The 21,827-nt window shown below is 42.8% G+C and overlaps 1 protein-coding gene across 4 annotated transcripts in view; it reads left to right on the top strand.

The window, feature by feature from the left end:
• The window catches only part of LOC126473698 (inositol-trisphosphate 3-kinase homolog), a 503,381-nt gene that overhangs the window by 474,741 nt on the left and 6,813 nt on the right, over window positions 1–21,827 (top strand). For all 4 annotated transcript variants that reach the window (XM_050100947.1, XM_050100939.1, XM_050100963.1 and 1 more), the window contains one exon: window positions 8,136–8,336. In XM_050100947.1, coding sequence (XP_049956904.1) covers window positions 8,136–8,336 — 201 coding nt within the window. The remainder of the gene's footprint in view (window positions 1–8,135; window positions 8,337–21,827) is intronic.

Here is a 21,827-nt window from a genome sequence, read left to right on the forward strand (position 1 = left end):
TTGACAGTTTCGCTTCGGCTGGATTGTATTTTTGGAGCGTATCTCCAAATAAACTTGCGGTCACACTTTGAGTAAAGCTGCCCAAACAACGCTCCAGCAAAATTAAGTTTGCTCAAATCGGTTATAAATAGGGGTGATGGCATCGGTTATAACGTGTGGCAATGACGTTTAGTGTTGTGCACGCTCGGCTTCAAACGCTCACAGTATCGTTACTTTTTGAAGTTCGCGCATAATATTTTGGGGAATAGTTCGTCAATACATATATATAGTCTAACTCCGTAATAAAAAAAAATCGAGTTGTTTCGACCGTCACTGTCGTTTTCCCTTAACAACGATCAGTACTTTGGGATCGGAGGCCAACTTACCCCAGTTAGTCCATTGGTGGCTCGTAACATACTAATTTATGTAGGTTACTAATTAATAATAAGATCACTACATATACGGCAGTAGGTGCCGCCTCAGAACGTCAGAATTGGCTTTTGAACAAAAAGGTTTGACGATCACGGAGTTAAACCTTCGCGCGGGGGATGAGCGGTGAGGGGAAGGCAGCGCCGAGTCCTTCCCTCAGTACTGGCGCAGTTGCCCGTGTTTTATGCTTGTGCGAAGGTAGAACTGACACACTCGAAAGTATTGGCAACGCTCGAAGACAAATGAATATCTTTAAACTAACGCTGACATTTTCCGCCAGTGGCAGCACCAATAAAAAAGTCAATTTGTCGTGACCAAACTTGTGCGTATTCCTCTCGGTTAATTCTTAAACCGTCTTCTTCTTAGTCCCCCCACCTTTCTCTCTCTCTCTCTCTCTCTCTCTCTCTCTCTCTCTCTCTCTGGTCAATTTCCGCGCCCTTGTCTGGAGCCTATCTCGTCACCCCTTCTGTTCGGCCCTGGCGCCGTCCTCTCGAGAGCTGTGCGTTGTCGCGCCCTGTCTGGTACAGCTGGTGGTCGGCGAGGCCAGCTTATCGTTATGGCTGCGGCACCGGCGCAGCAGCGGCGCGAGCGCGCAGCCCGCCTGTACGCGCTTCCGGCGGCTGCCTTATCGGCGCGGAGGCCGGACGAGTGTCTTGCGGCGCGCCATCGACATTTCCGGCGACCACGTACCCTAGCTGGCAGTGCGGCGGTGATTCAAAACGTTTCGTCAGCACCCTTTGACGCACGCTGGCCGGGAAGCCGCGTGCGTTCCTCGAAACTTTCGTACAGCCGTCAGCGACAAAGCTGCGTAAGCTTCTGGCTGCCCGTTAAGTGTGTGCTAACTGCCACGCATGAACTGCTGTTCGCGACACCTCACTATCACCCCAAGCCTAATTAGTTTCCTTCCACTTGTGTCTAACTTGTTGGGAGAATCTGTAATCGCTTGCGAATGTCAGGCGGCCCGCCTTAGGTACGGGAGGGGGGTACATGAACCTCCACTTTCTAACTTAATGCAATATAGCTTGTTACACTCCTGCACACTTTGCTGTCAGTTTTCTGTTGTTTTACACTACTGGCCATTAAAACTGCTACACCAAGAAGAAATGCAGATGATAATCGGATATTCATTGGACAAAGTATATTATACTAGAACTGACATGTAATTAGATTTTCACGCAATTTGGGTGCATAGATCCTGAGAAATAAGTACCCAGAACAACCACCTCTGGCCGTAATAACGGCCTTGATACGCCTGGGCGTTGAGTCAAACAGAGCTGGGATGGCTTGTACAGGTACAGCTGCCCATGCAGCTTCAACACGATACCGCAGTTCATAAAGAGTAGTGACTGGCGTATTGTGACGAGCTAGTTGCTCGGCCACCATTGACCAGACGTTTTCAGTTGGTGAGAGATCTGGAGAATGTGCTGGCCAGGGCAGCAGTCGAACATTTTCTGTGTCCAGAAAGGCCCGTACAGGACCTGCAACATGCGGTCGTGCATTATCCTGCTGAAATGTAGGGTTTCACAGGGATCGAATGAAGGGTAGAGCCACGGGTCGTAACACATCTGAAATGTAACATCCACTGTTCAAAGTGCCGTCAATGCGAACAAGAGGTGACCGAGACGTGCAACCAATGGCACCGCATACTATCACGCCGGGTGATACACCAGTATGGCGATGACGAATACACGCTTCCAATGTGCGTTCACCGTGATGCCAAAAACGGATGCGACCTTCATGATGCTGTAAACAGAACCTGGATTCATCCGAAAAAATGACGTTTTGCCATTCGTGCACCCAGGTTCGTCGTTGAGTACACCATCGCAGGCGCTCCTGTCTGTGATGCAGCGTCAAGGGTAACCGCAGCCATGGTCTCCGAGCTGATAGTCCATGCTGCTGCAAACGTCGTCGAACCGTTCGTGCAGATGGTTGTCGTCTTGCAAACGTCCCCATCTGTTGACTCAGCGATCGACACGTGGCTGCACGATCCGTTACAGCCATGAGGATAAGAATGTCTGTCATCTCGACTGCTAGTGATACGAGGCCGTTGGGGTCCAGCACGGCGTTCCGTATTACCCTCCTGAACCCACCGATTCCATATTCTGCCAACAGTCATTGGATCTTGACCAACGCGAGCAGCAATGTCGCGATACGATAAACCACAATCGCGATAGGCTACAATCCGACCTTTATCAAAGTCCTTACACGAGGCATCACAACAACGTTTCACCAGACAACGCCGGTCAACTGCTGTTTGTGTATGAGAAATCGGTTGGAAACTTTTGTCATGTCAGCAAGTTGTAGGGTCGCCACCGGCGCCAACCTTGTGTGAATGCTCTGAAAAGCTAATCATTTACATATCACAGCATCTTCTTCCTGGCGGGTAAATTTCGCGTCTGTAGCACGTCATCTTCGTGGTGTAGCAATTTTAATGGCCAGTAGTGTGAAAAGCGCGGCTTGGCGCCACTCTTACTACCAATCTTGTGTCCATTATAATCCGTATTAACCGAAGTTCAAGGATCTGGATGATGCCCATTAAAGGTTGGTATTTAAATGGCGAAAACAATTGTAGCTTAGACACTTCGATTTAATATGTTGCGGGCTTCAATAAAATCATCGTCCGCCAAAATAACATAAATGAGAATACAGTGTGGAACACTAGGAGTAACTGACAACCCAACATGAATTGCAGTTAATTTACCCAGGTTTCTAGTGCGATCACAGGTCAATCCTAGTGTTTTAATGTGTCAGTTGTCACTTGTTACACGTATGGTAATGTTTGTTGATGGGAGAAATGCCGAGTTACACGTTACACTGTAGGTCTCCCTGTATCTGGCTGGGTAAGTCACTTCATAGGTCGGAGGAAGGCAGCGACGTAATACCTCCAACAGGACGATGCCTAGTAAAGCACTGCGGAGTTCAAAACAATCTTCAGGTTGACGACTGATTTACTTATCACTTTCATAAGCGGGAGAGCGATCCTGTCTGTCAGCTAAGTAACTCTCTCATATACATATAAGTGTTGCTTAGCTGGCAGACAGGAAGCGTCACGTGGCCTATTCCTCTCGCATAACATCGAGGGAGCCGCCGAACTTAATGCCTCCACTTAACGCAGAGATTGGACGGCCAACACATCCTCTCTCCCTGAGATAGTCGGACACAGTTTGCTGGGCAGTGTCCAACATGTACTCTCACTGCTGGCCAAAACGTATTGACGAAAATTCCTTCCCAGACTAGGGTCCTAAGTAGCCACATCAGGGTCGAGTAATATTATGCTACGTGCGTTAGGGACCTCTGTTACGGAGGCGACTATACGCGCTGTAGGAAGGACTCTCAGCGAGGTGGTGTATGGGGGTAGATGAATCGATGGAAATCGAGCTATGCTGACCGCTATTTATTTCTTTCTATTTCACTAGTAAGCAACACTGTGTTTAGCGAGTCTGCGTCCACGAAAGGGAAAGTGATGCGAAGAGTTCACAATCGCTAAATTGTTATATGTGGCAGAGTTTGAAATAGACCTCTTCACTGACATTCAGGTCCATTAAACACAACGCTGTTTGCTAGCTACATTTTGCAGCCACCGCGATGGAGTCAGTAACGGTCAACACCATTCGATTTATATCGATTTGGTTACTACCATTAGCAACCTCATTTCTTAGAGCGCGCTTAGGGAAAGATACTGTCGAAAATCTCTACCCTCAATCTTTGTTTAGCAGTCAGCGGCATGAAAGGTTGAGTGGCACAATCCTGATGAATATCGATTGGATGAGGCAGCTTCTGAACATAACCAGGCCCATAGTAGCATTTGTTTATTGTTTTAGTTCTTTCTTTGCTTTTGTACGTCTGTTACGGTTCGCAGGCACTACAGTACAGAAGAGTATACAGGGTGAAGAAAAATTCACGCACTCGGACTTCGCAGCGCAATTCCTAATATATTGGCAGTATAAAAATCTCTCGCAAAATTTCGTCTTGCGCATATTTCGGGCAGTAAATGGACGTTAAAGATCGGCAATCTGGCAACACTGTAATCTTGTGTACGGTAACTACCTCTGTCAGGATAGAACAGTAGTGCTGTGCATGTAAATGTAAATGTGTGTGAATTCCTAAGAGACCAAACTGCTGTGATCCTATCGATTAATACTGTTATTCTTGTTATCCGTTAGGGCCTCACATCATCAGTATGGCTAGAAACGTCCTTTGAAAATAATTTCGAAGGGACCATTGGGGGAGAGTACCCAGAAAACAGGTTTGGAATCTAGTTGATGCAGCGGCGCGAGACAATTCGCGTCCACGACGTACAAAAGGCTTCTTGAAAAGCTGACCAATGAAAACGTCAATTTCTGTGTTTATAGTACGTAATTGCAAATGTTTTGTGGAAGACCCACTGTAATCGTTGAATGACGATTAAGAAGCCCGATACCGTACCACGCTGACTACTTTCAGCAAATAAAAACAAACATGCCTCAAACGAGAATCGAACTCTCGACCTCCTGCATGCCTACCCAAAACACTGTTCATTGCACCAACTGCACAGCACTGCTCTGTCTGCTGACCGAAGTAGTTACCGTACATGTGATTACAGTGTTACCACATTGCCAATCTTTAACGTCCATTTGCTGGCCGAAATACGCACAGGACGGAATTTTGTGCGAGACATTTTTGTATTGTCAGTATGTGAGGAATCGCGCTGCGAAGTCAGAGTGCACGAATTTTTCTCCATCCTGTGTGTGTGTGTGTGTGTGTGTGTGTGTTTTAGGGAAAGTAAGAGTCTTGTATTCTAAGAAGAAGTGGGCTATTTTCTGTAGGATAGGCCAAAATATGACAAGAAATGTTGGAAATTTTTCAAAACAGTCGTCTCCTCGGCCGGTAATATCTTGGAAGCAAAAAACGACAAACGCGATTTGTTGAAATATGCATAGACTGATTCAGTACCATCGGAGGGAAGAGAGAAGAGAAGGGGGGAGGGGGCAAGTAGAGAAATTAAATCAGCCAATTAAGAACGGGATGGACTAGTTTTTATGACACTGTATGCATTAGTGTGAGAGCTTGTGGAACGAAATTACAAACTATGTAGAAAACGGAGATATACGTACGGACAAGGGTACTGAATATATAATGAACGAGGTTTTTGTCTGTCGCAGGAACACACTTGACTGGCACGAAGAGCTTAAAGTGGAACGTGTTCGTCAGGTATTAGATATCCACGTACATTCCCCCATTTGTGTACTTATTACATTACATAGTAGCCACTCAGACACTCCTTGTGCGACCTAAACAGAAATTGAAATGTGCTGCAATTGAAATTACAAATTACTAGCGTCTGACTCGTCTAAGTTCATTAATAGAAGCTAACCGGATGTCATATACATTGCGGGTACGTGAACACCTGCACGCCGTGAAGCGGTAACCTGTACTGCCCCTTTCAAGCACAGGCAATCAAATGCGATGAAATTTAGTGCGGCTTTTCGTGGAACTGCAAGCGTACGTGACTCAACCAAAACGTTCCCTGACGTCCGTCTCTTCATTGGAACTGGTGGCGCAGAAATCGCGGCGCCGGGAACGGTACTCGTCAGCTTGCGTCCTCTCGTCTCGCTAGCTTCTTTGTGCCGCTCTCACGGAGCTGGCTAGGCAGTCTCCTATTGTGCCCGTGGCTTCTGAATCAGGTTGCCTACAGACTTGGAGAATGAACACGCACTTTTACAACTGGCAGTGTTTTATTTTCCCATATCGAAAGTTGTGTTATTGTAACTGTAGTTGGGTGGTTCATGGGATAAAACAAAGACGCAATTTCTCTTTCCGTTAACACAGTAGCAGAGAAGTCGTATCCAAGAAGTGGAAGAAAATTTTCTTGTCAGAATGTAGACAGGTAGTAATAAGTTAAGGATGTGTTCATGATAACTATATTATGTACCTATATTTAATTATAAACATCGCTTGAGTTTAGTTTTGTAACGTTTTTGTTAATGATACTAATAATAATCGTGTCAGCGAGTCGGAATCATCATACAAATAAAAAATACACGTTACATTTGAGGAAAGGAAAGACGGCAGATATCAAGAGTTTAAGGAACTTCATATTTTCACCCAGAATCTCGCCACAGCGTTTCCACTGGGCTATGCAGATATGACCAAGATCAAGGCACACGACATAAAAGAAAGGCATACTGAAGTTCAACATGATGCGAAGAGCAAAGGCGGTGACGATTAATGCAGTGGCTCGTGTACTACGGGCGCATAGTCCTTCATGCCTTGTACCTTGCTCTGGACATACTTGCATAGCCCCGTGGAGTGGCTGTGGCCAGTTTTTGAGCTGAAACTGTGTCGATAGTATGTGCAATTAAGGCTTCTTGAGCGTCGCAAGTATCTATCAAACCAACACGATTGGTAGGATATCGTATGCCTTCGCTACCATTTTCGTTCGTATGGCACCTTGTTCTGGGCACACATTCGAAAACGGCATTTTAAGTCCGAAACTACTCTGTCGTTACGAACTTTTTTGACAAAGCGTAAGTGGAAAAATGTCACCTTCATTCAACAAATTTGACTGTGGGAAGGAAGATGTGATACAAACTGACACCAGTGGCGCAGGAGGGCTTTTATGTTGTTTGACACCACGGTTTCAATATTGCTATTTAAGCTGTTAGAAATAACTTTAAGATACCTGAAGATTATCCGAAGATCGAAACATGTTGTTAATAAAGAATTGTTTATCGGCAGCTGTTTTAACGGTTGGAATATGACGTTCTTCAAATACTTCCGAGCTTTGGTTTACCACTTGTACAAAATTTTGTGTTAAAATTGGAACTTTGTCAATAATCAGAGTGTATCATACAGTCCTACATCCAACATACCCGGATAGCCGTGCGTGTTACAGCGCCGGCCCAGATCGAATCCGCCCGGCGATTAAGAACGAGGGTTGATGTGCCGGCCAGCCAGGACATGGTTTTTAGGCAGTTTCGCTCATTCCACTAGGTGAATACTGGGCTGTTTCTCAAGTCCCGCTTCAGTTACACGATTCGAATACATTTAGTAAACTTTCGCTCAATTTCACATGACGCATGCAATTAGGGTACGCATATTCCGTTCTTAAATTAAACACGCCGAGTACGTAAATAAGCTTGCGAACCCTGCGCCGATGCGGGACAAAGGCGCAAGGAAAAGATCAGACTTTTCCACAACTACGTACATACTCTGCAAGGCGCTACACGGTGCATGACAGAGGGTATCTTGCACTACTGCTAGTCTTTTCCTTTTCTGGTCAACTTGCAAATGGAGCGAGGGGAAAAACGACTTTCTGTATGCCTCCGTATCAGCCCAGATTTCAATTATTCAATTACATTGTCATTGCGGTCCTTTCGCAAATGTACATTGGTGGCGGTAGAATCATTGTGCAGTCCGTCGCAGATGCCTGTTACACAAAGTCTCTCAACAGAATTTTGAGGAAAGAACGTCTCTTTCCTCCGGGGATTCCCATTTGAATTCACTCAGCATTTCCGTAATATTCGATGTCTTCTCCTTTAACCCGTCTTGGTACGGATCCCAAACATTCGAGCAGTACTCAAGAATGGGTCGCACAAGTTAAACCGAAGTGGCCCATTCGCCTTCCCTACAACGGCCTTCACGCGCTCGATTCATTTCATGTCGCTTTGCAACGTTACGCCTAGATATTTAATCGACATAAGCGTGTCAAGCAGCAGACGATTGATGATGTATTTCTATGATTGCAGGCTGCGGATGTGAGCGACTTCTGGCGACAAGCGTCGCCCGGGCCCACGGCGCTGAACGCATTCCGCCGCTGGCGCCGAGGTGGCAGCAGCAGCAGCGGCGGCGGCAGCAGCAGTAGCGGCGGCGATGGCTCGTCCGGGCGACAGCCGGGCTCGGACGCGGCGCCCGAGGACGACCGCGCTCTCCTCAAGTTCCTCGCGCTGGTGAGTAAGCGCCTCCCAAGTACCAGCCTTGAGATTCCTGTAAACGATCACTCGATTTGTCTGACTTCACTCGTTTGTCAGATTACTTGGCAGTGCGCTGCTTTGTTTGCTTGTTTGTCAGATAGACTGTGTTTGAGAGAGATGTTCATCGACGGTCGGTTTGATAAGTTAGACTGACCGTTTACGCACGCGTTTGTCAAAAAATAGCCAGTTGCTTGCCAGAACTTTATCTACAGGGTGTTCGGAAATTTCCGTTACAAACTTCTCGGATTTGCAGGGAGTATTGCGTACAAAACATTTTGACTAGGAACCCAAGTTAGGAAACGTATCGTTTGCGTTGTACGACTGTTTCGGTTCAGATGTGTAACGCGTCCACGTCTGTTGAGGGAAAGAAAAAAGTCGATTTGCTTGTATGTATATGAAGATGGTATCTGTTCTTTCGGACATGTCCGAAAGAACAGATGCCATCTTCATGTATATATTTAAGGCTCACCGGCCATTTGACCATCTTCTTCTGTGCAGATGCACAAACAGTGCCCGAACTCTTACGGGAATCGGCAAAAAGCCGCGAGTAATGAGTATAATGAGCAGGGGCACTTTGAATATAGTGCGGGACAGTAAGTTGGGAATGTGGGTCTCACGGGAGGCGTGCCACAGATAAGTCCCTGCAGTCGCACTATCCTCTGTGTCCTCGGTGGCTCAGATGGATAGAGCGTCTGCCATGTAAGCAGGAGATCCCGGGTTCGAGTCCCGATCGGGGCACACATTTTCAACTGTCCCCATAGACTTACATCAACGCCTGTATGCAGCTAGGGGTATTCATTTCATTGTAATTTGAGTTGCTTGTCCTGGTATGCAGTATGGTAGACAGGATGATGTGTACTGCGTGAGACAGTTACCTGACGTCACTTAACGTCTGCCTTGCTGCGAGACTCCTGTAGAGACAGAGGCACGAGTTCTGGCCGTTGCACAAGAAACTGAAGAGAGACCAGGTGGGATGAAGAGTGTGTACCAGAATATGTTTCATAGGTATGGAAACTAGAGCAGAAATCGAAGCGCTATCGTATCCTGCCTCGCATCGCGTACAGTGCTCACTATGGTTTCAAAATACTTCGCGAAATAGTATTCACAGTTTAACATCTGCTTGAAAAGAGAGGTTAACATGTACACGCCGGGATGTACCACCAGTGGCTCACTCTATATCCTCCCATCGGCCAGCGTGTACCACCGATGGCTCACGCTCGACTCTACCAATTATGCTACCAGCAATACAAAAATGTATGATGTATTACCTATAAGCCAGGCGCCACGAACAGCTTGGATACAATTTTGTGTGACCCTTCAACGAGAGAGCTTTCTGAATAAATGAGGTATCACATAATTTGTGATTAGTAGGAAAAAAAAGAAAGAAACGACTTCTACCACTTTCAGAGTAAAAGTTCGTGACATTCAAAGCCTGGGGCATTTGAATACGCGCGTCGCCCCACAGCGAGAAACACAATTCTCAGCGACTGCGTGAACGTGTTACATTTGAGGAATTTGTTTGGTTTGTGTGCGTGTTTGGCATTTCTCTGGGTAGTAAACAGCAAATCTGACAGCAAAGTTTTTTTCATTTACAGGAGCTTTCACAGGCGGCAGGAGGAAGAAGAGAAATCTCAACTAATTCCAGAACTTTGCGACCAGTTCTTTCGAGTACGCAGTCAACCGGTTCTAGAGGTTTACAGTTACAATTCGCGCAGATTCATGGATTGGACAACGTAGTCTTTTGACCATAAATTAAGGGATGTAAAGCCCTCTTTAGATGAGTGACTTTCTTGTTTCGACCGCCTACCGGTTACAAGTGAGTGTACTGCAGCGCCCCTGGCGTATTATTTCTGTACTTAGTCTTGCTTCTCTGGTTACTCTTGTTTACACGTGAGCGCCAAAAATTCCGTGTCGTATGAGTGCCGCTTGCTGTGCAATTAGGCACCCGAACGATGACAGTGAAGTTATTATAGCAACGAAACAACTACATTTGAAAGTGGCTACAGGTCGAAACTGGCAGTAACGTAATACATGATGGAATAAAGTTCATCTGTAAAAAAAAAAATCATCTGACAGCCAATTTCGGACATCAAATATGGTTTTAAAATTCAGAAATGACAATAAAAAATTTATTAATGACAAAAGCAAATTTCTTAGTAGATGTTGGTATACATTTATTTCCGCGAGAAAATATATCATACAAACAGTATATAAAAGGCAGTAAATAGGCTCTTTTACGTTATTCTTTGCATATTGTTTTCTTCCTGACAAACACCATCCAAAAGCATTTTTCTCGTTCAGTAGGTCCGACATTTTCATTTTTGGAATAACTTTAATTAAAAACAGGTTATGCACAGTGTAGGCTTTTTCTTTGTTCACGTATTCTAAAATCTAACCTTTATGCTTTCAGATACTCTTGTTGGAGATCGCTAGTAGGAAAATGTCAAGTTCTCGTGCCACTCTTGCAATGTGTCACGAAAACACAACAAATAATAAATATTACGCAATGACTGAGGGTCATGACCAAATTCAGCCTAAAACGAACAAGGACATCAAAAGATCCGATAAATAGTTATAATAATCTAAATCTACATTTACAGTTGTACTCCGCAAATAGGGGGTGTGTTTTGGTTACCTCTTCATTTCCCCATATCCCACTCGCAAAAGGTGCGCAGGAAGATCCACTATAAACGACCTCACTTATGAACTCCAGTGTTTATGATTTTACTGTCTTCGTCAATTCTCAAGATGTATGTGAGAAGACGTAGTATGTATCTTTAATCTTCTTGTAAAATCAGACGTAAATCACTAGTAATTACGACGGATGTACACTGATCACTCGAATGGGTATGAGAAGTAATTACGGTGTTAATACGATGGGCAAACAGTGCCAAATGCTATTTCCCGGAAAAATTCTACTGAAAAAGCAATATATCTACAAAAGTGCTCGTTTACGATACACTTTCATTTAATTCTTGAATGTACTCTCATTAAGTAGGAAGGACTAGAAAAAAAAATAAGAAGATATGCACAATTTTTAATGAATTGCTTTTTTAGACTGTAACAAGAGTACACCTGTTACACGGTTGATAACTAGGTTTTTTGTGTAGGAGATGACGGCGAGGAACAGATGATGGCGAAAACACAAGGACCTTTGCATCAGAGTTATCGCCGCTATATTATTGTCATCATCATCATCATCATCATCATCTACAGCTACGGCTCTTTAGGCCGTTTCTCGTAACATCGTATCGAAGCCTCTGGATTGTTGTATAAATCTTCTTTCAAATGTCTTCGTTACGTATCCGCCTGCACTTGATTTTTCCTTTCTGCACAGGGCATTCGTCTTTTTCTCTTGTGTGGAGTTTGCCAGCATAGTACTTCTTTCGGCCGTCGTTCATCCCCTAATCTCACCGCATACCCATTCCATTTTAAACGCTGTTTTCCCACATCACGGAGATTTACATGGCAGCTTTTATTCGCTTCACGGTTTCTTTATTTGGGATCTTCTCTCGTCTTGGGACTCTACAACTTCTACTCAAAAAATAAACATATTGTATTATTGGCTCTGAGCACTATGGGACTCAACATCTGATGTCATCAGTCCACTAGAACTTAGAACTACTTAAACTAACTAACCTAAGACATCACATACATCCATGCCCGAGGCAGGATTCGAACCTGCGACCGTAGCAGCAGCCCGGTTCCAGACTGAAGCGCCTAGAACCGCTCGGCCACACTGGGCGGCATTTTGTGTTATTGATTCATATAAATCTTTCATCATATAAGTCTTTCTTAATTTTCAGTGGCCAAAGGATGGACTTTGGTTTCATAGATCGTCGCGCCCGCCGTGTAGAAATCGCAGGGGGGAGAGGAGTGGGCAGAGGGAATTTACAGTAATGTTTATGAATGCATGTTAGTTTGAACTACTACAGAATATATAATATTTCTGCCGTTTTCATATTTTGTCATCAGACGTGAAGACAATACTTGTATAATAAATGAATATTGGATAAGAGACGTACAGGAAAATGGCACTGCTATCTGAATTCTTGTGAAACTAGCGCTAGCGGTGTAGGCCCCCCTTCTCGTCGACGCTAGCACATGTGCGCTCACGCCTGCCGCCTGGGCGGGGAGGGGCTGTTTGTTGTTTATAGCTATTGAGTCGCCAAGGCCCCTGCTGTTGAGTCCCCGTGACACGCGCCGGGCACGCAAGACCTTCCTTCCGCCTCTTCCCTTTTCTTGTCACGTTGGTGGCAGCGCCATCTGTCAGGCAGTCATCGTATCCGGCCTTCCGACCACCTTGGCTGGCTACCGGCAACGATTGGTGACTTCGAAATCGCCACGCAATTATCTATGCCGTTCGCGATGCGGCTTCATTACGCGACGCCATGTGCGCTGGTAATTGCTGCTGCAGCCCAAGTTGGTGTTTGAGATGTTTCCATGTTACCAGTGTGGAATTCCGCGGAAACTAATGACAATGTTCGAAATGATTTGAGTAGTCCCGCGTTAACCTCGGATACGGTTGCGACGTCTTTTGCAGTTGAAGGCCTGTTACAATTTTGCGTCGTCATCACATATCCGTTATTGCACTTACGAGAGCAAGGTGAAAATTTCTAGATCTGGTACTGATATGGTGTTGATACCAACGAAATGTTTTTCTTGATATAAGCTGCGTAATAACGCAAGTGTCAACTTTCCTGCGGGGTAATTCAATGTGGTTTTTGAAGTAGTAATGCTGTATTTTGTTCTAATGGACGAACCGTAATATTGTTTAAATATGCTTCGAAATCGCATTCTCAAATAAAAACATCGAGAAAGTACTCGGTAGGGAATTTGACAATATCGTCTTCGTTGTGATGTCACTGATTTGTAGCGTAGCCCAAGATCTACGTTAAGTTAGGCGACGATTTGATTGTGAATTGGCGAAGTCAACGACTGTGGATACGAAATAAACGTTAATGAACTCTCTTGTCATAACTAGTTCGTTGATCTGCTGCACAGCCCGAGATCTACGTTCGCCGTTGGCAGAATTTGCTCCATGTTTCATGCTCGTCAGTATGACCTGTGAACCCTGTTTTGTGATTGATACCATCGTTTCGGATTTTTATTTGAATCTGTCTTAGCCAACACTCGTTCTATATTTAACGCAATTTCTTTAATAATAAGTAAAACTGCACTTGGCTCATTTTGATGCTTGATATGTGCATGTATCGCACATAAAGTCTAAAAAACACAACGGGGGCTCATTACGTAACTAATAACCATAGGCATATCAGAAGAAAGAATGCTATACATTTTACTTTAAACAATAATAGATAAATATTAGGTACGTTTTGTCGACAGGCTTGATTGATAAATAACCTCGCGAGAGGCCTGGATAGCGTTGTAGGGAAAACGTACTCGTCTTACTTCAGTACTTTTACAGACTCACAGAGTGAATGGAAGAAACTGAGTGATTTGAAGAACAAATCTGTGGTAGATTCAACTTAATCTTCCGCATGTAAGCTCGTGGTTAAAAAGTCTTCAGGCTGGGAAGAGGTTGTGCCTGCTGCAGATGGGCATCTTTCAGACCCTACAGTATCACATTTCTCAGATGGATCTGCTCGCTAGAAACGCGTTGCGTTGACACAAAATGGGACTTGTCGGAAAAAATTCTTCTTTTAGATATAAGCATTTCCCTACCATGTTGAGTAATCTTCATTTTGCTCCTGTATTGTTACCGAAATTGCGTATTGTGCGATCCGCTCTAAACATGTTTCGTCTGACAGTAGATTCGTTTCACTTCTTATTTATTACAGCATCCCGCTCACTACTGTCGCGTCTGTGTCGCTGTAGTATCGAAGCAGTTACTAATTAAAAGTGTAGTCAACTGTAGCTAATATCAGTTTGTAGATCAATATACTAAACAGGACAGTTATTTTTATGTAGGTTTACCTAGCAGCATGCTGTTCAAATTTACTTAGTCGGGCTGTGCTGTAGTTGGAATTCATCATCAATAACTTACTGAAATCTTGGTATATCAGTTCTGCGTGAGAAATTATCGGAGACGAAGTTTAAAAAGTTCCCGTCGGGAGATTGTTTAGACTAGCCTCCCAACGCACGTTTCCAAAGATATTAGAGAGGACACCTCACAATGAAGGCTTTGTAGAACGAAGGTTTGATAATGGCGAGTGTCAGCCACCAGAGACGGAAGGCGGAATATTTAGACTGTTTCCGTGCTTAAGAAAAGAAAGACTAGAAGAGGACTTTCAAAACATGTTTTCCACAGACTAGGTGCACATCGCACTCCGACCACGCCCGTGGCGTCAGGTGGTTCAGACAACCTTAATCGATATCGTCAGATGCTACACTAAGCACTCCGTCGACGTTTTAATCCGTGGTTGCTCTTTCGGAATAGCCTTCACTTTGATCATCTACAAGAGAAGTACGACCGTGTTTATGTTCAGCCGCTCATTCTCTAAGTTGAGAATGAAGGAGAGGATTCCGTATAAACCCTCACCAGCTTTTACTCTACGTCGACGATAAGCGCTCCTAAGGAAATAGCTTTTATGAGGGAACAATAGTATAGTTTTATATACTAGAGCAGTGGATGCCAATCTTTCGTAGATCATTATCCCTTGAGTCCAATCGGACATTAGCCATTACCCCCACCCCCACGTTACTATGAAATTTAGCACCTAACTGAACAGTAGAATGAAAGCCTTTTCTTGAAACACTTTTATTTTTTAAATGATGAAAGATGAATGATATTTACTTTGTGTGTGTGTGTGTGTGTGTGTGTGTGTGTGTGTGTGTGTGTGTGTGTGTGTGTTAGAATGAATGACGAAGAAATTCGTGGTGCATTGTAAGTGCTCCTTACAACTTCTCCTCAGATAAGGAAGCTAACTGTCCACTGTGAGCTTAGATATGTGTTACAAAACATACTTCCCCTGCATTACTCCTCTCCAATGCAGCATATGCTTGACCTGCACACTGCAACCCCATTTAAAATGTGTGCACTATGTTCTTCGTAAGTCACTTTACTGCTGCACTCCTTACTTCTGAACTTCAGATTGTTAGTAATACTAATAATAATAATAATTATCCCGTGGAGGCCCGGGAAAAGAATAGGCCTCCGGTATGTTCTGCCAGTCGTAAAAGGCGACGAAAAGAACAAACCACTAATAGGGCTAACCCCCCTTTTAGTGTGATTAGTTGGTTAAGGACAGAACTAATGAAGCCTCGGACAAGCGCCGTCATGGTCGGGGACGACGCTTGAACCCTATGCCCGCCCACAATGGTAACGACACTGCTAGCCAACTGGAAAATGATTTAAATCCAAATAGAGGTGTTTTGCAGGATATGCTTCCTGCAACCACCCTAGAAGGAAAACAAAGACAGAGGATGAGATGGTCAGATGAAGTTAATCGACACCTCATGTTCTGTTATTACCAAGCAACAAACCTAGGAACCAACACAACTGGATACAGATCACAAGTATACACAACATTTATTACCAGATACCCAGAATTAAAATTTTTAACAGAACAATGTCTAGCTGATCAGATCCGTGTAATAATAAAAAATAACAGGATACCCCAGTCAGAATTAGATAACATCAAACAACAAGTACAACAAATACTGGAACAAAATAATATGCAATCAGAAGAAGAAGAAAATACAGTAATGGACTCAAACATCCCAGAGCAAACAAACAAAGAACAACACGCACCAATTAAACAATCAGAGGAAAACGAAATCTTAAGGCAGCCACCAGAACAAGCACAAATAGAACACAAAGTGACACAGATATTAGATATAGAAGAAAAATTTCAGCTAACATATATAGAATACAAAGACACAAATACAGACATTAGACCATTCTTACATAGACCACCAAATAACCCACAAGTCGAAACAACAATAAAAACTATCAACACAATCATACACAACAAAATAAATGAAAACACAACTATGGAAGAGTTACAACTACTGGTATATATAGGAGCACTCACTACACTAAATATACACACTAGGCAGAGATCAGAACCAACCAACACACAGAAGAAACCCACAAAACCAGCATGGCAACACAGGCTACAGATCAAAATAGAAAAACTGAGAAAAGACATCGGACAGCTAACACAATTTATAAGAAATGAAATCTCGGAAAAAAAACGAAAAAGGTTAGGTAAAATCTCACAACAAGAAGCGACAGAGCAATTAGACGAAAAGAAGCAGAAATTACAAGCATTCGCCAAACGACTCAGAAGGTACAAAAAAAGTGAAAATAGAAGGAAACAAAACCAAACATTCAACACAAACCAAAAGAAATTTTACCAGACAATAGATAACACACACATTGAAATAAACAATCCACCAAACATAACAGACATGGAACACTTCTGGAGCAACATATGGTCAAACCCGGTACAACATAACAGGCATGCACGGTGGATACAAGCAGAAACAGACACATACAAGATGATACCACAAATGCCTGAAGTGACAATTTTGCAACATGAAGTCACCCAAGCAATTAATTCTACTCACAATTGGAAAGCCCCTGGAAATGATAAAATAGCAAATTTCTGGTTAAAGAAGTTCACCGCAACACATTCACATCTAACTAAATTATTTAACAGTTACATTGCAGACCCATACACATTCCCTGATACACTTACACGTGGAATAACTTATCAGAAACCTAAAGATCAAGCAGACACAGCGAACCCAGCTAAATATCGCCCCATAACATGCCTACCAACTATATACAAAATATTAACTTCAGTCATTAAACAGAAACTGGTGACACATACAACACAGAACAAAATTATAAATGAAGAACAAAAAGGCTGTTGCAAAGGAGCACGGGGATGTAAAGAGCAACTGATAATAGATGCAGAGGTGACATATCAAGCTAAAACTAAACAAAGGTCGCTACACTACGCATACATCGATTACCAAAAAGCTTTTGATAGTGTACCCCACTCATGGTTACTACAAATATTGGAAATATATAAAGTAGATCCTAAATTGATACAGTTCCTAAACATAGTAATGAAAAACTGGAAAACTACACTTAATATCCAAACAAATTCAAATAATATCACATCACAGCCAATACAGATTAAGCGTGGAATATACCAAGGAGATTCATTAAGTCCTTTCTGGTTCTGCCTTGCTCTGAACCCACTATCCAACATGCTAAATAATACAAATTATGGTTACAATATTACTGGAACATACCCGCACAAAATCACACATTTGCTATACATGGATGATCTAAAACTACTGGCAGCAACAAATCAACAACTCAACCAATTACTAAAGATAACAGAAGTATTTAGCAATGATATAAATATGGCTTTTGGAACAGACAAATGTAAGAAAAATAGCATAGTCAAGGGAAAACACACTAAACAAGAAGATTACATATTGGATAACCACAGCGACTGCATAGAAGCGATGGAAAAAACAGATGCCTATAAATATCTAGGATACAGACAAAAAATAGGAATAGATGATAGAAATATTAAGGAAGAGCTAAAAGAAAAATATAGACAAAGACTAACAAAAATACTGAAAACAGAATTGACAGCAAGAAACAAGACAAAAGCTATAAATACCTATGCTATACCAATATTGACCTACTCATTTGGAGTAGTGAAATGGAGTAACACAGACCTCGAAGCACTCAATACACTTACACGTTCACAATGCCACAAATATAGAATACATCACATACATTCAGCAACAGAAAGATTCACATTAAGCAGAAAGGAAGGAGGAAGGGGATTTATCGACATAAAAAACCTACATTATGGACAGGTAGACAATTTAAGAAAATTCTTTCTAGAACGAGCAGAAACTAGCAAAATACACAAAGCAATCACCCACATAAATACATCGGCTACACCACTACAATTTCATAACCACCTCTACAACCCTTTAGATCACATAACATCAACAGATACAAAGAAAGTAAATTGGAAAAAGAAAACACTACATGGCAAGCACCCGTATCATCTAACACAGCCACACATCGATCAAGACGCATCCAACACATGGCTAAAAAGAGGCAATATATACAGTGAGACAGAAGGATTCATGATTGCAATACAGGATCAAACAATAAACACCAGATATTACAGCAAGCATATTATTAAAGATCCCAATACCACAACAGATAAATGCAGACTTTGCAAACAACAAATAGAAACAGTAGATCACATCACAAGCGGATGTACAATACTAGCAAATACAGAATACCCCAGAAGACATGACAACGTCGCAAAAATAATACATCAACAGCTTGCCTTACAACATAAACTTTTAAAACAACACGTTCCTACATACAAGTATACACCACAAAATGTACTGGAGAATGATGAATACAAATTATACTGGAACAGAACCATTATAACAGATAAAACAACGCCACATAACAAACCTGACATCATACTCACCAATAAAAAGAAGAAATTAACACAACTAATTGAAATATCCATACCCAATACAGCAAATATACAGAAGAAAACAGGAGAAAAAATTGAAAAATACATCCAACTGGCTGAGGAAGTCAAGGACATGTGGCATCAGGATAAAGTTGACATTATACCAATTATACTTTCAACTACAGGAGTCATACCACGCAATATCCACCAGTACGTCAATGCAATACAGCTACATCCAAACTTATATATACAACTTCAGAAATCCGTAATTATTGATACATGTTCAATTACCCGAAAGTTCCTAAACGCAATGTAGCATATACCGTACAGTTAAAACGAAGTGACGCTTGATCAAGGTCCGCGTCACTTTCATTCCGAACCAGACCTAAGGTCTGAGAAAGGAAAGATAATAATAATAATGTTGTGTGCAGCTCTATAGTAGCCTTATGTTCTTACTGCTGGGTCGTGCTGTCAGTTATTTCATTTCTTTTTCGAAACGAGTAGTGAAGCAGTTTCTGGACTACTGCAGGGTATTATCTACGACTTGGAGAAGATATTTTCTTGAGACATTTAGCATTTGTTACGCATATGTCTCACTTTTATCATCAGCACTGTACGGGACAAAGCGCAACAGACTCGTATGTGTGCTGTGGGTGGACTGTGTAAGGAGAAAAAGTAAATTTTGTTAACTTACGTAATCTGTGCTATAGTCTTGCAAAATTGTGATAATAATAATGACCATTTGAAAATAATTTAGTTTTGTGACTGAAACAGAATCGAATCGTTTAGATTTTACCCCTCAGGTGGTATTACCGCGTGTTGGGCACCTCTGTACTAGAGCGAAATAAACCGCTCAGATAGCTGCGCGCGTTAGGACGCCGCTTCCCGGATTCGGGGACAGGCACCGGCCCCTAACGCCCAGCGATTTAATGACGACGGCCGGTGTGCCGGTCAGCCTGCATGTGGTTTTTAGGCGGATTCCCATATTTGGCTAAATCAACACAGGGCTGGTACCCACGGGGGGCGATAATAAACATGTCGACCATGTAACGGTACGGGATAAAGGTCAGGAACAAGAAAAGATGATATATTAGAAAAAAATACACCCAGAAGTATTGCGCAGCTTATACCGACAAAACAAATAAAATTTCATTGATATCAACACTGTATCCGTACCAGACAGAAAATATGGTTACGGACGTAAGTGTGTGTGAGGGTTGAGGAAGGGTAGGTAACAGTTCCAAAACAACACGCGTGAAAATCCGTTTTTTCAGAGGATTATGTATAGGGTTCTATTGATCAAAGAGTGTTTCGCATAGACCTTGCCCAAGTGACCATTTGTATAAATATCGGAAGAAAGGGCGTACTGCAGCTATCCTGCAGCACCGATATAAAATTTAAACATTACACACTTCCTCCAGGCTAGGCAAACTGAGCAACTCGGTTGGTTCTTTTGCGTTAGGTGTGTTCTAGAGTGGGCGTTAGACCGCTTACAAAAACACCATTCGTTCGTGGTTAGTTCCAGAGAAAACACCGAGAAACCATGATTTTTGGTTACCAAAAGTACACATTATGGGGATGGCCAGTTCTGTGATTTCTGTTCGGGTTAGATCGTCGAAATGTTTCCTTATGTTCCTAAGTTGACGATCTCGGGAAACTTCGAAACTTTTTTTCGATATCATCATTCGTTACAGAGATTCGGCGGTTCAAAGTTACCGTACTTACGCACGTAAAATATGCACGCAATATCGTGTGATGGGTAAATGTAGCTATAACTGACACAGTGAACATATGGCAAGGGTTCTAGGTTCCAAGGGTTCTGAGGCCACCAAACTGTTTTCAGTCAGTATTTTTCACCAATAAAACGTTATTACGCGCTCTCTATGCATAACAGGCACTTCACGCCTATAGTAATATGCCGAAAGTGGGACTGCAGTGACAAAAATGGGCTAAAAAGGGTCTTCAACATGCCTAGAAAGAACTAAAAGTGACTGCCAAAAATTACTAAACTGAGAAGACTACAAATTCAATAAAATATTTCTAATACAATTTTTACCATTTTAAGATACAAATTATAACCCTGGTGTTTTCGATGAATTGCGATCAGTGAGCAAAATACCCATAAAAAATATAAAGCAAACGATTTTGTTTCAACCTTCCGTTAGGCGTACTTACTTGTTGTTTATATTCATGTCAAAGTGTGTAAATGTGGCGAAGTGTATAAATATAAACTCTCAAAAATTCACTGACACACAGAATTAATTTATATAAGCAGCTCACCCTGCTGTTGCAGGGAAAAGAAGGCAACCAGCGGTAAATACCCCTGTCGGAACACAGAAAAGACGAATGTATTTCTCCTTAAAAAATTCCGACACAAAAGTGGGGAACCACATGCCGCAACCCTCATTCCTCACCAGCGATGTTGGCATGCTTATGTATTCGCCCTTTTTTGCGGTGAAAGAGACCAACACACACACACACACACACACACACACACACACAGAGAGAGAGAGAGAGAGAGAGAGAGAGAGAGAGAGAGAGAGAGAGAGAGATATGGTCGAAGAGAGAAAGTGGCACTGAAAGGGAGAGATGAATGAAGACAATAGCATTAGGAACCAACGAGAGAGCAGATGTTATGGTCAGAGAGAGAGAGAGGGAGAGATGGCTGGAAATATAAGCAGTGGGGGGCACAAGAGAGAAAGTGAGCGGAAATGTGAATTACAGGTGAGTGTAGACCGTACATAGGTTTGGGGGGGGGGGGGGGGGGGGAGTCTCTGGACCTCTCAGACCCGCGAACTTTAAAACGTGAGTATAGGGAAGGCCGCATTTGGACCGAAATTTTAAGTACGTTGTTATAGGGTAAATTAGAAGTTGGAGCCCCCAGAACTTTTGAGCTAACGAGATATGATGGGGACAATGGCAGTGGGATATACTGTAAAGCAATGGGAGAGGATGGAGGCAATTGGGGGGGGGGGGAGACATTTACAGACGGTGGCAGTGGAAGGGAGATGCTAAGTATGAAGGTTTA

Source organism: Schistocerca serialis, chromosome 1 (assembly GCF_023864345.2).
Source record: "Schistocerca serialis cubense isolate TAMUIC-IGC-003099 chromosome 1, iqSchSeri2.2, whole genome shotgun sequence".
In the NCBI taxonomy this organism is placed as follows: domain Eukaryota; kingdom Metazoa; phylum Arthropoda; class Insecta; order Orthoptera; family Acrididae; genus Schistocerca; species Schistocerca serialis.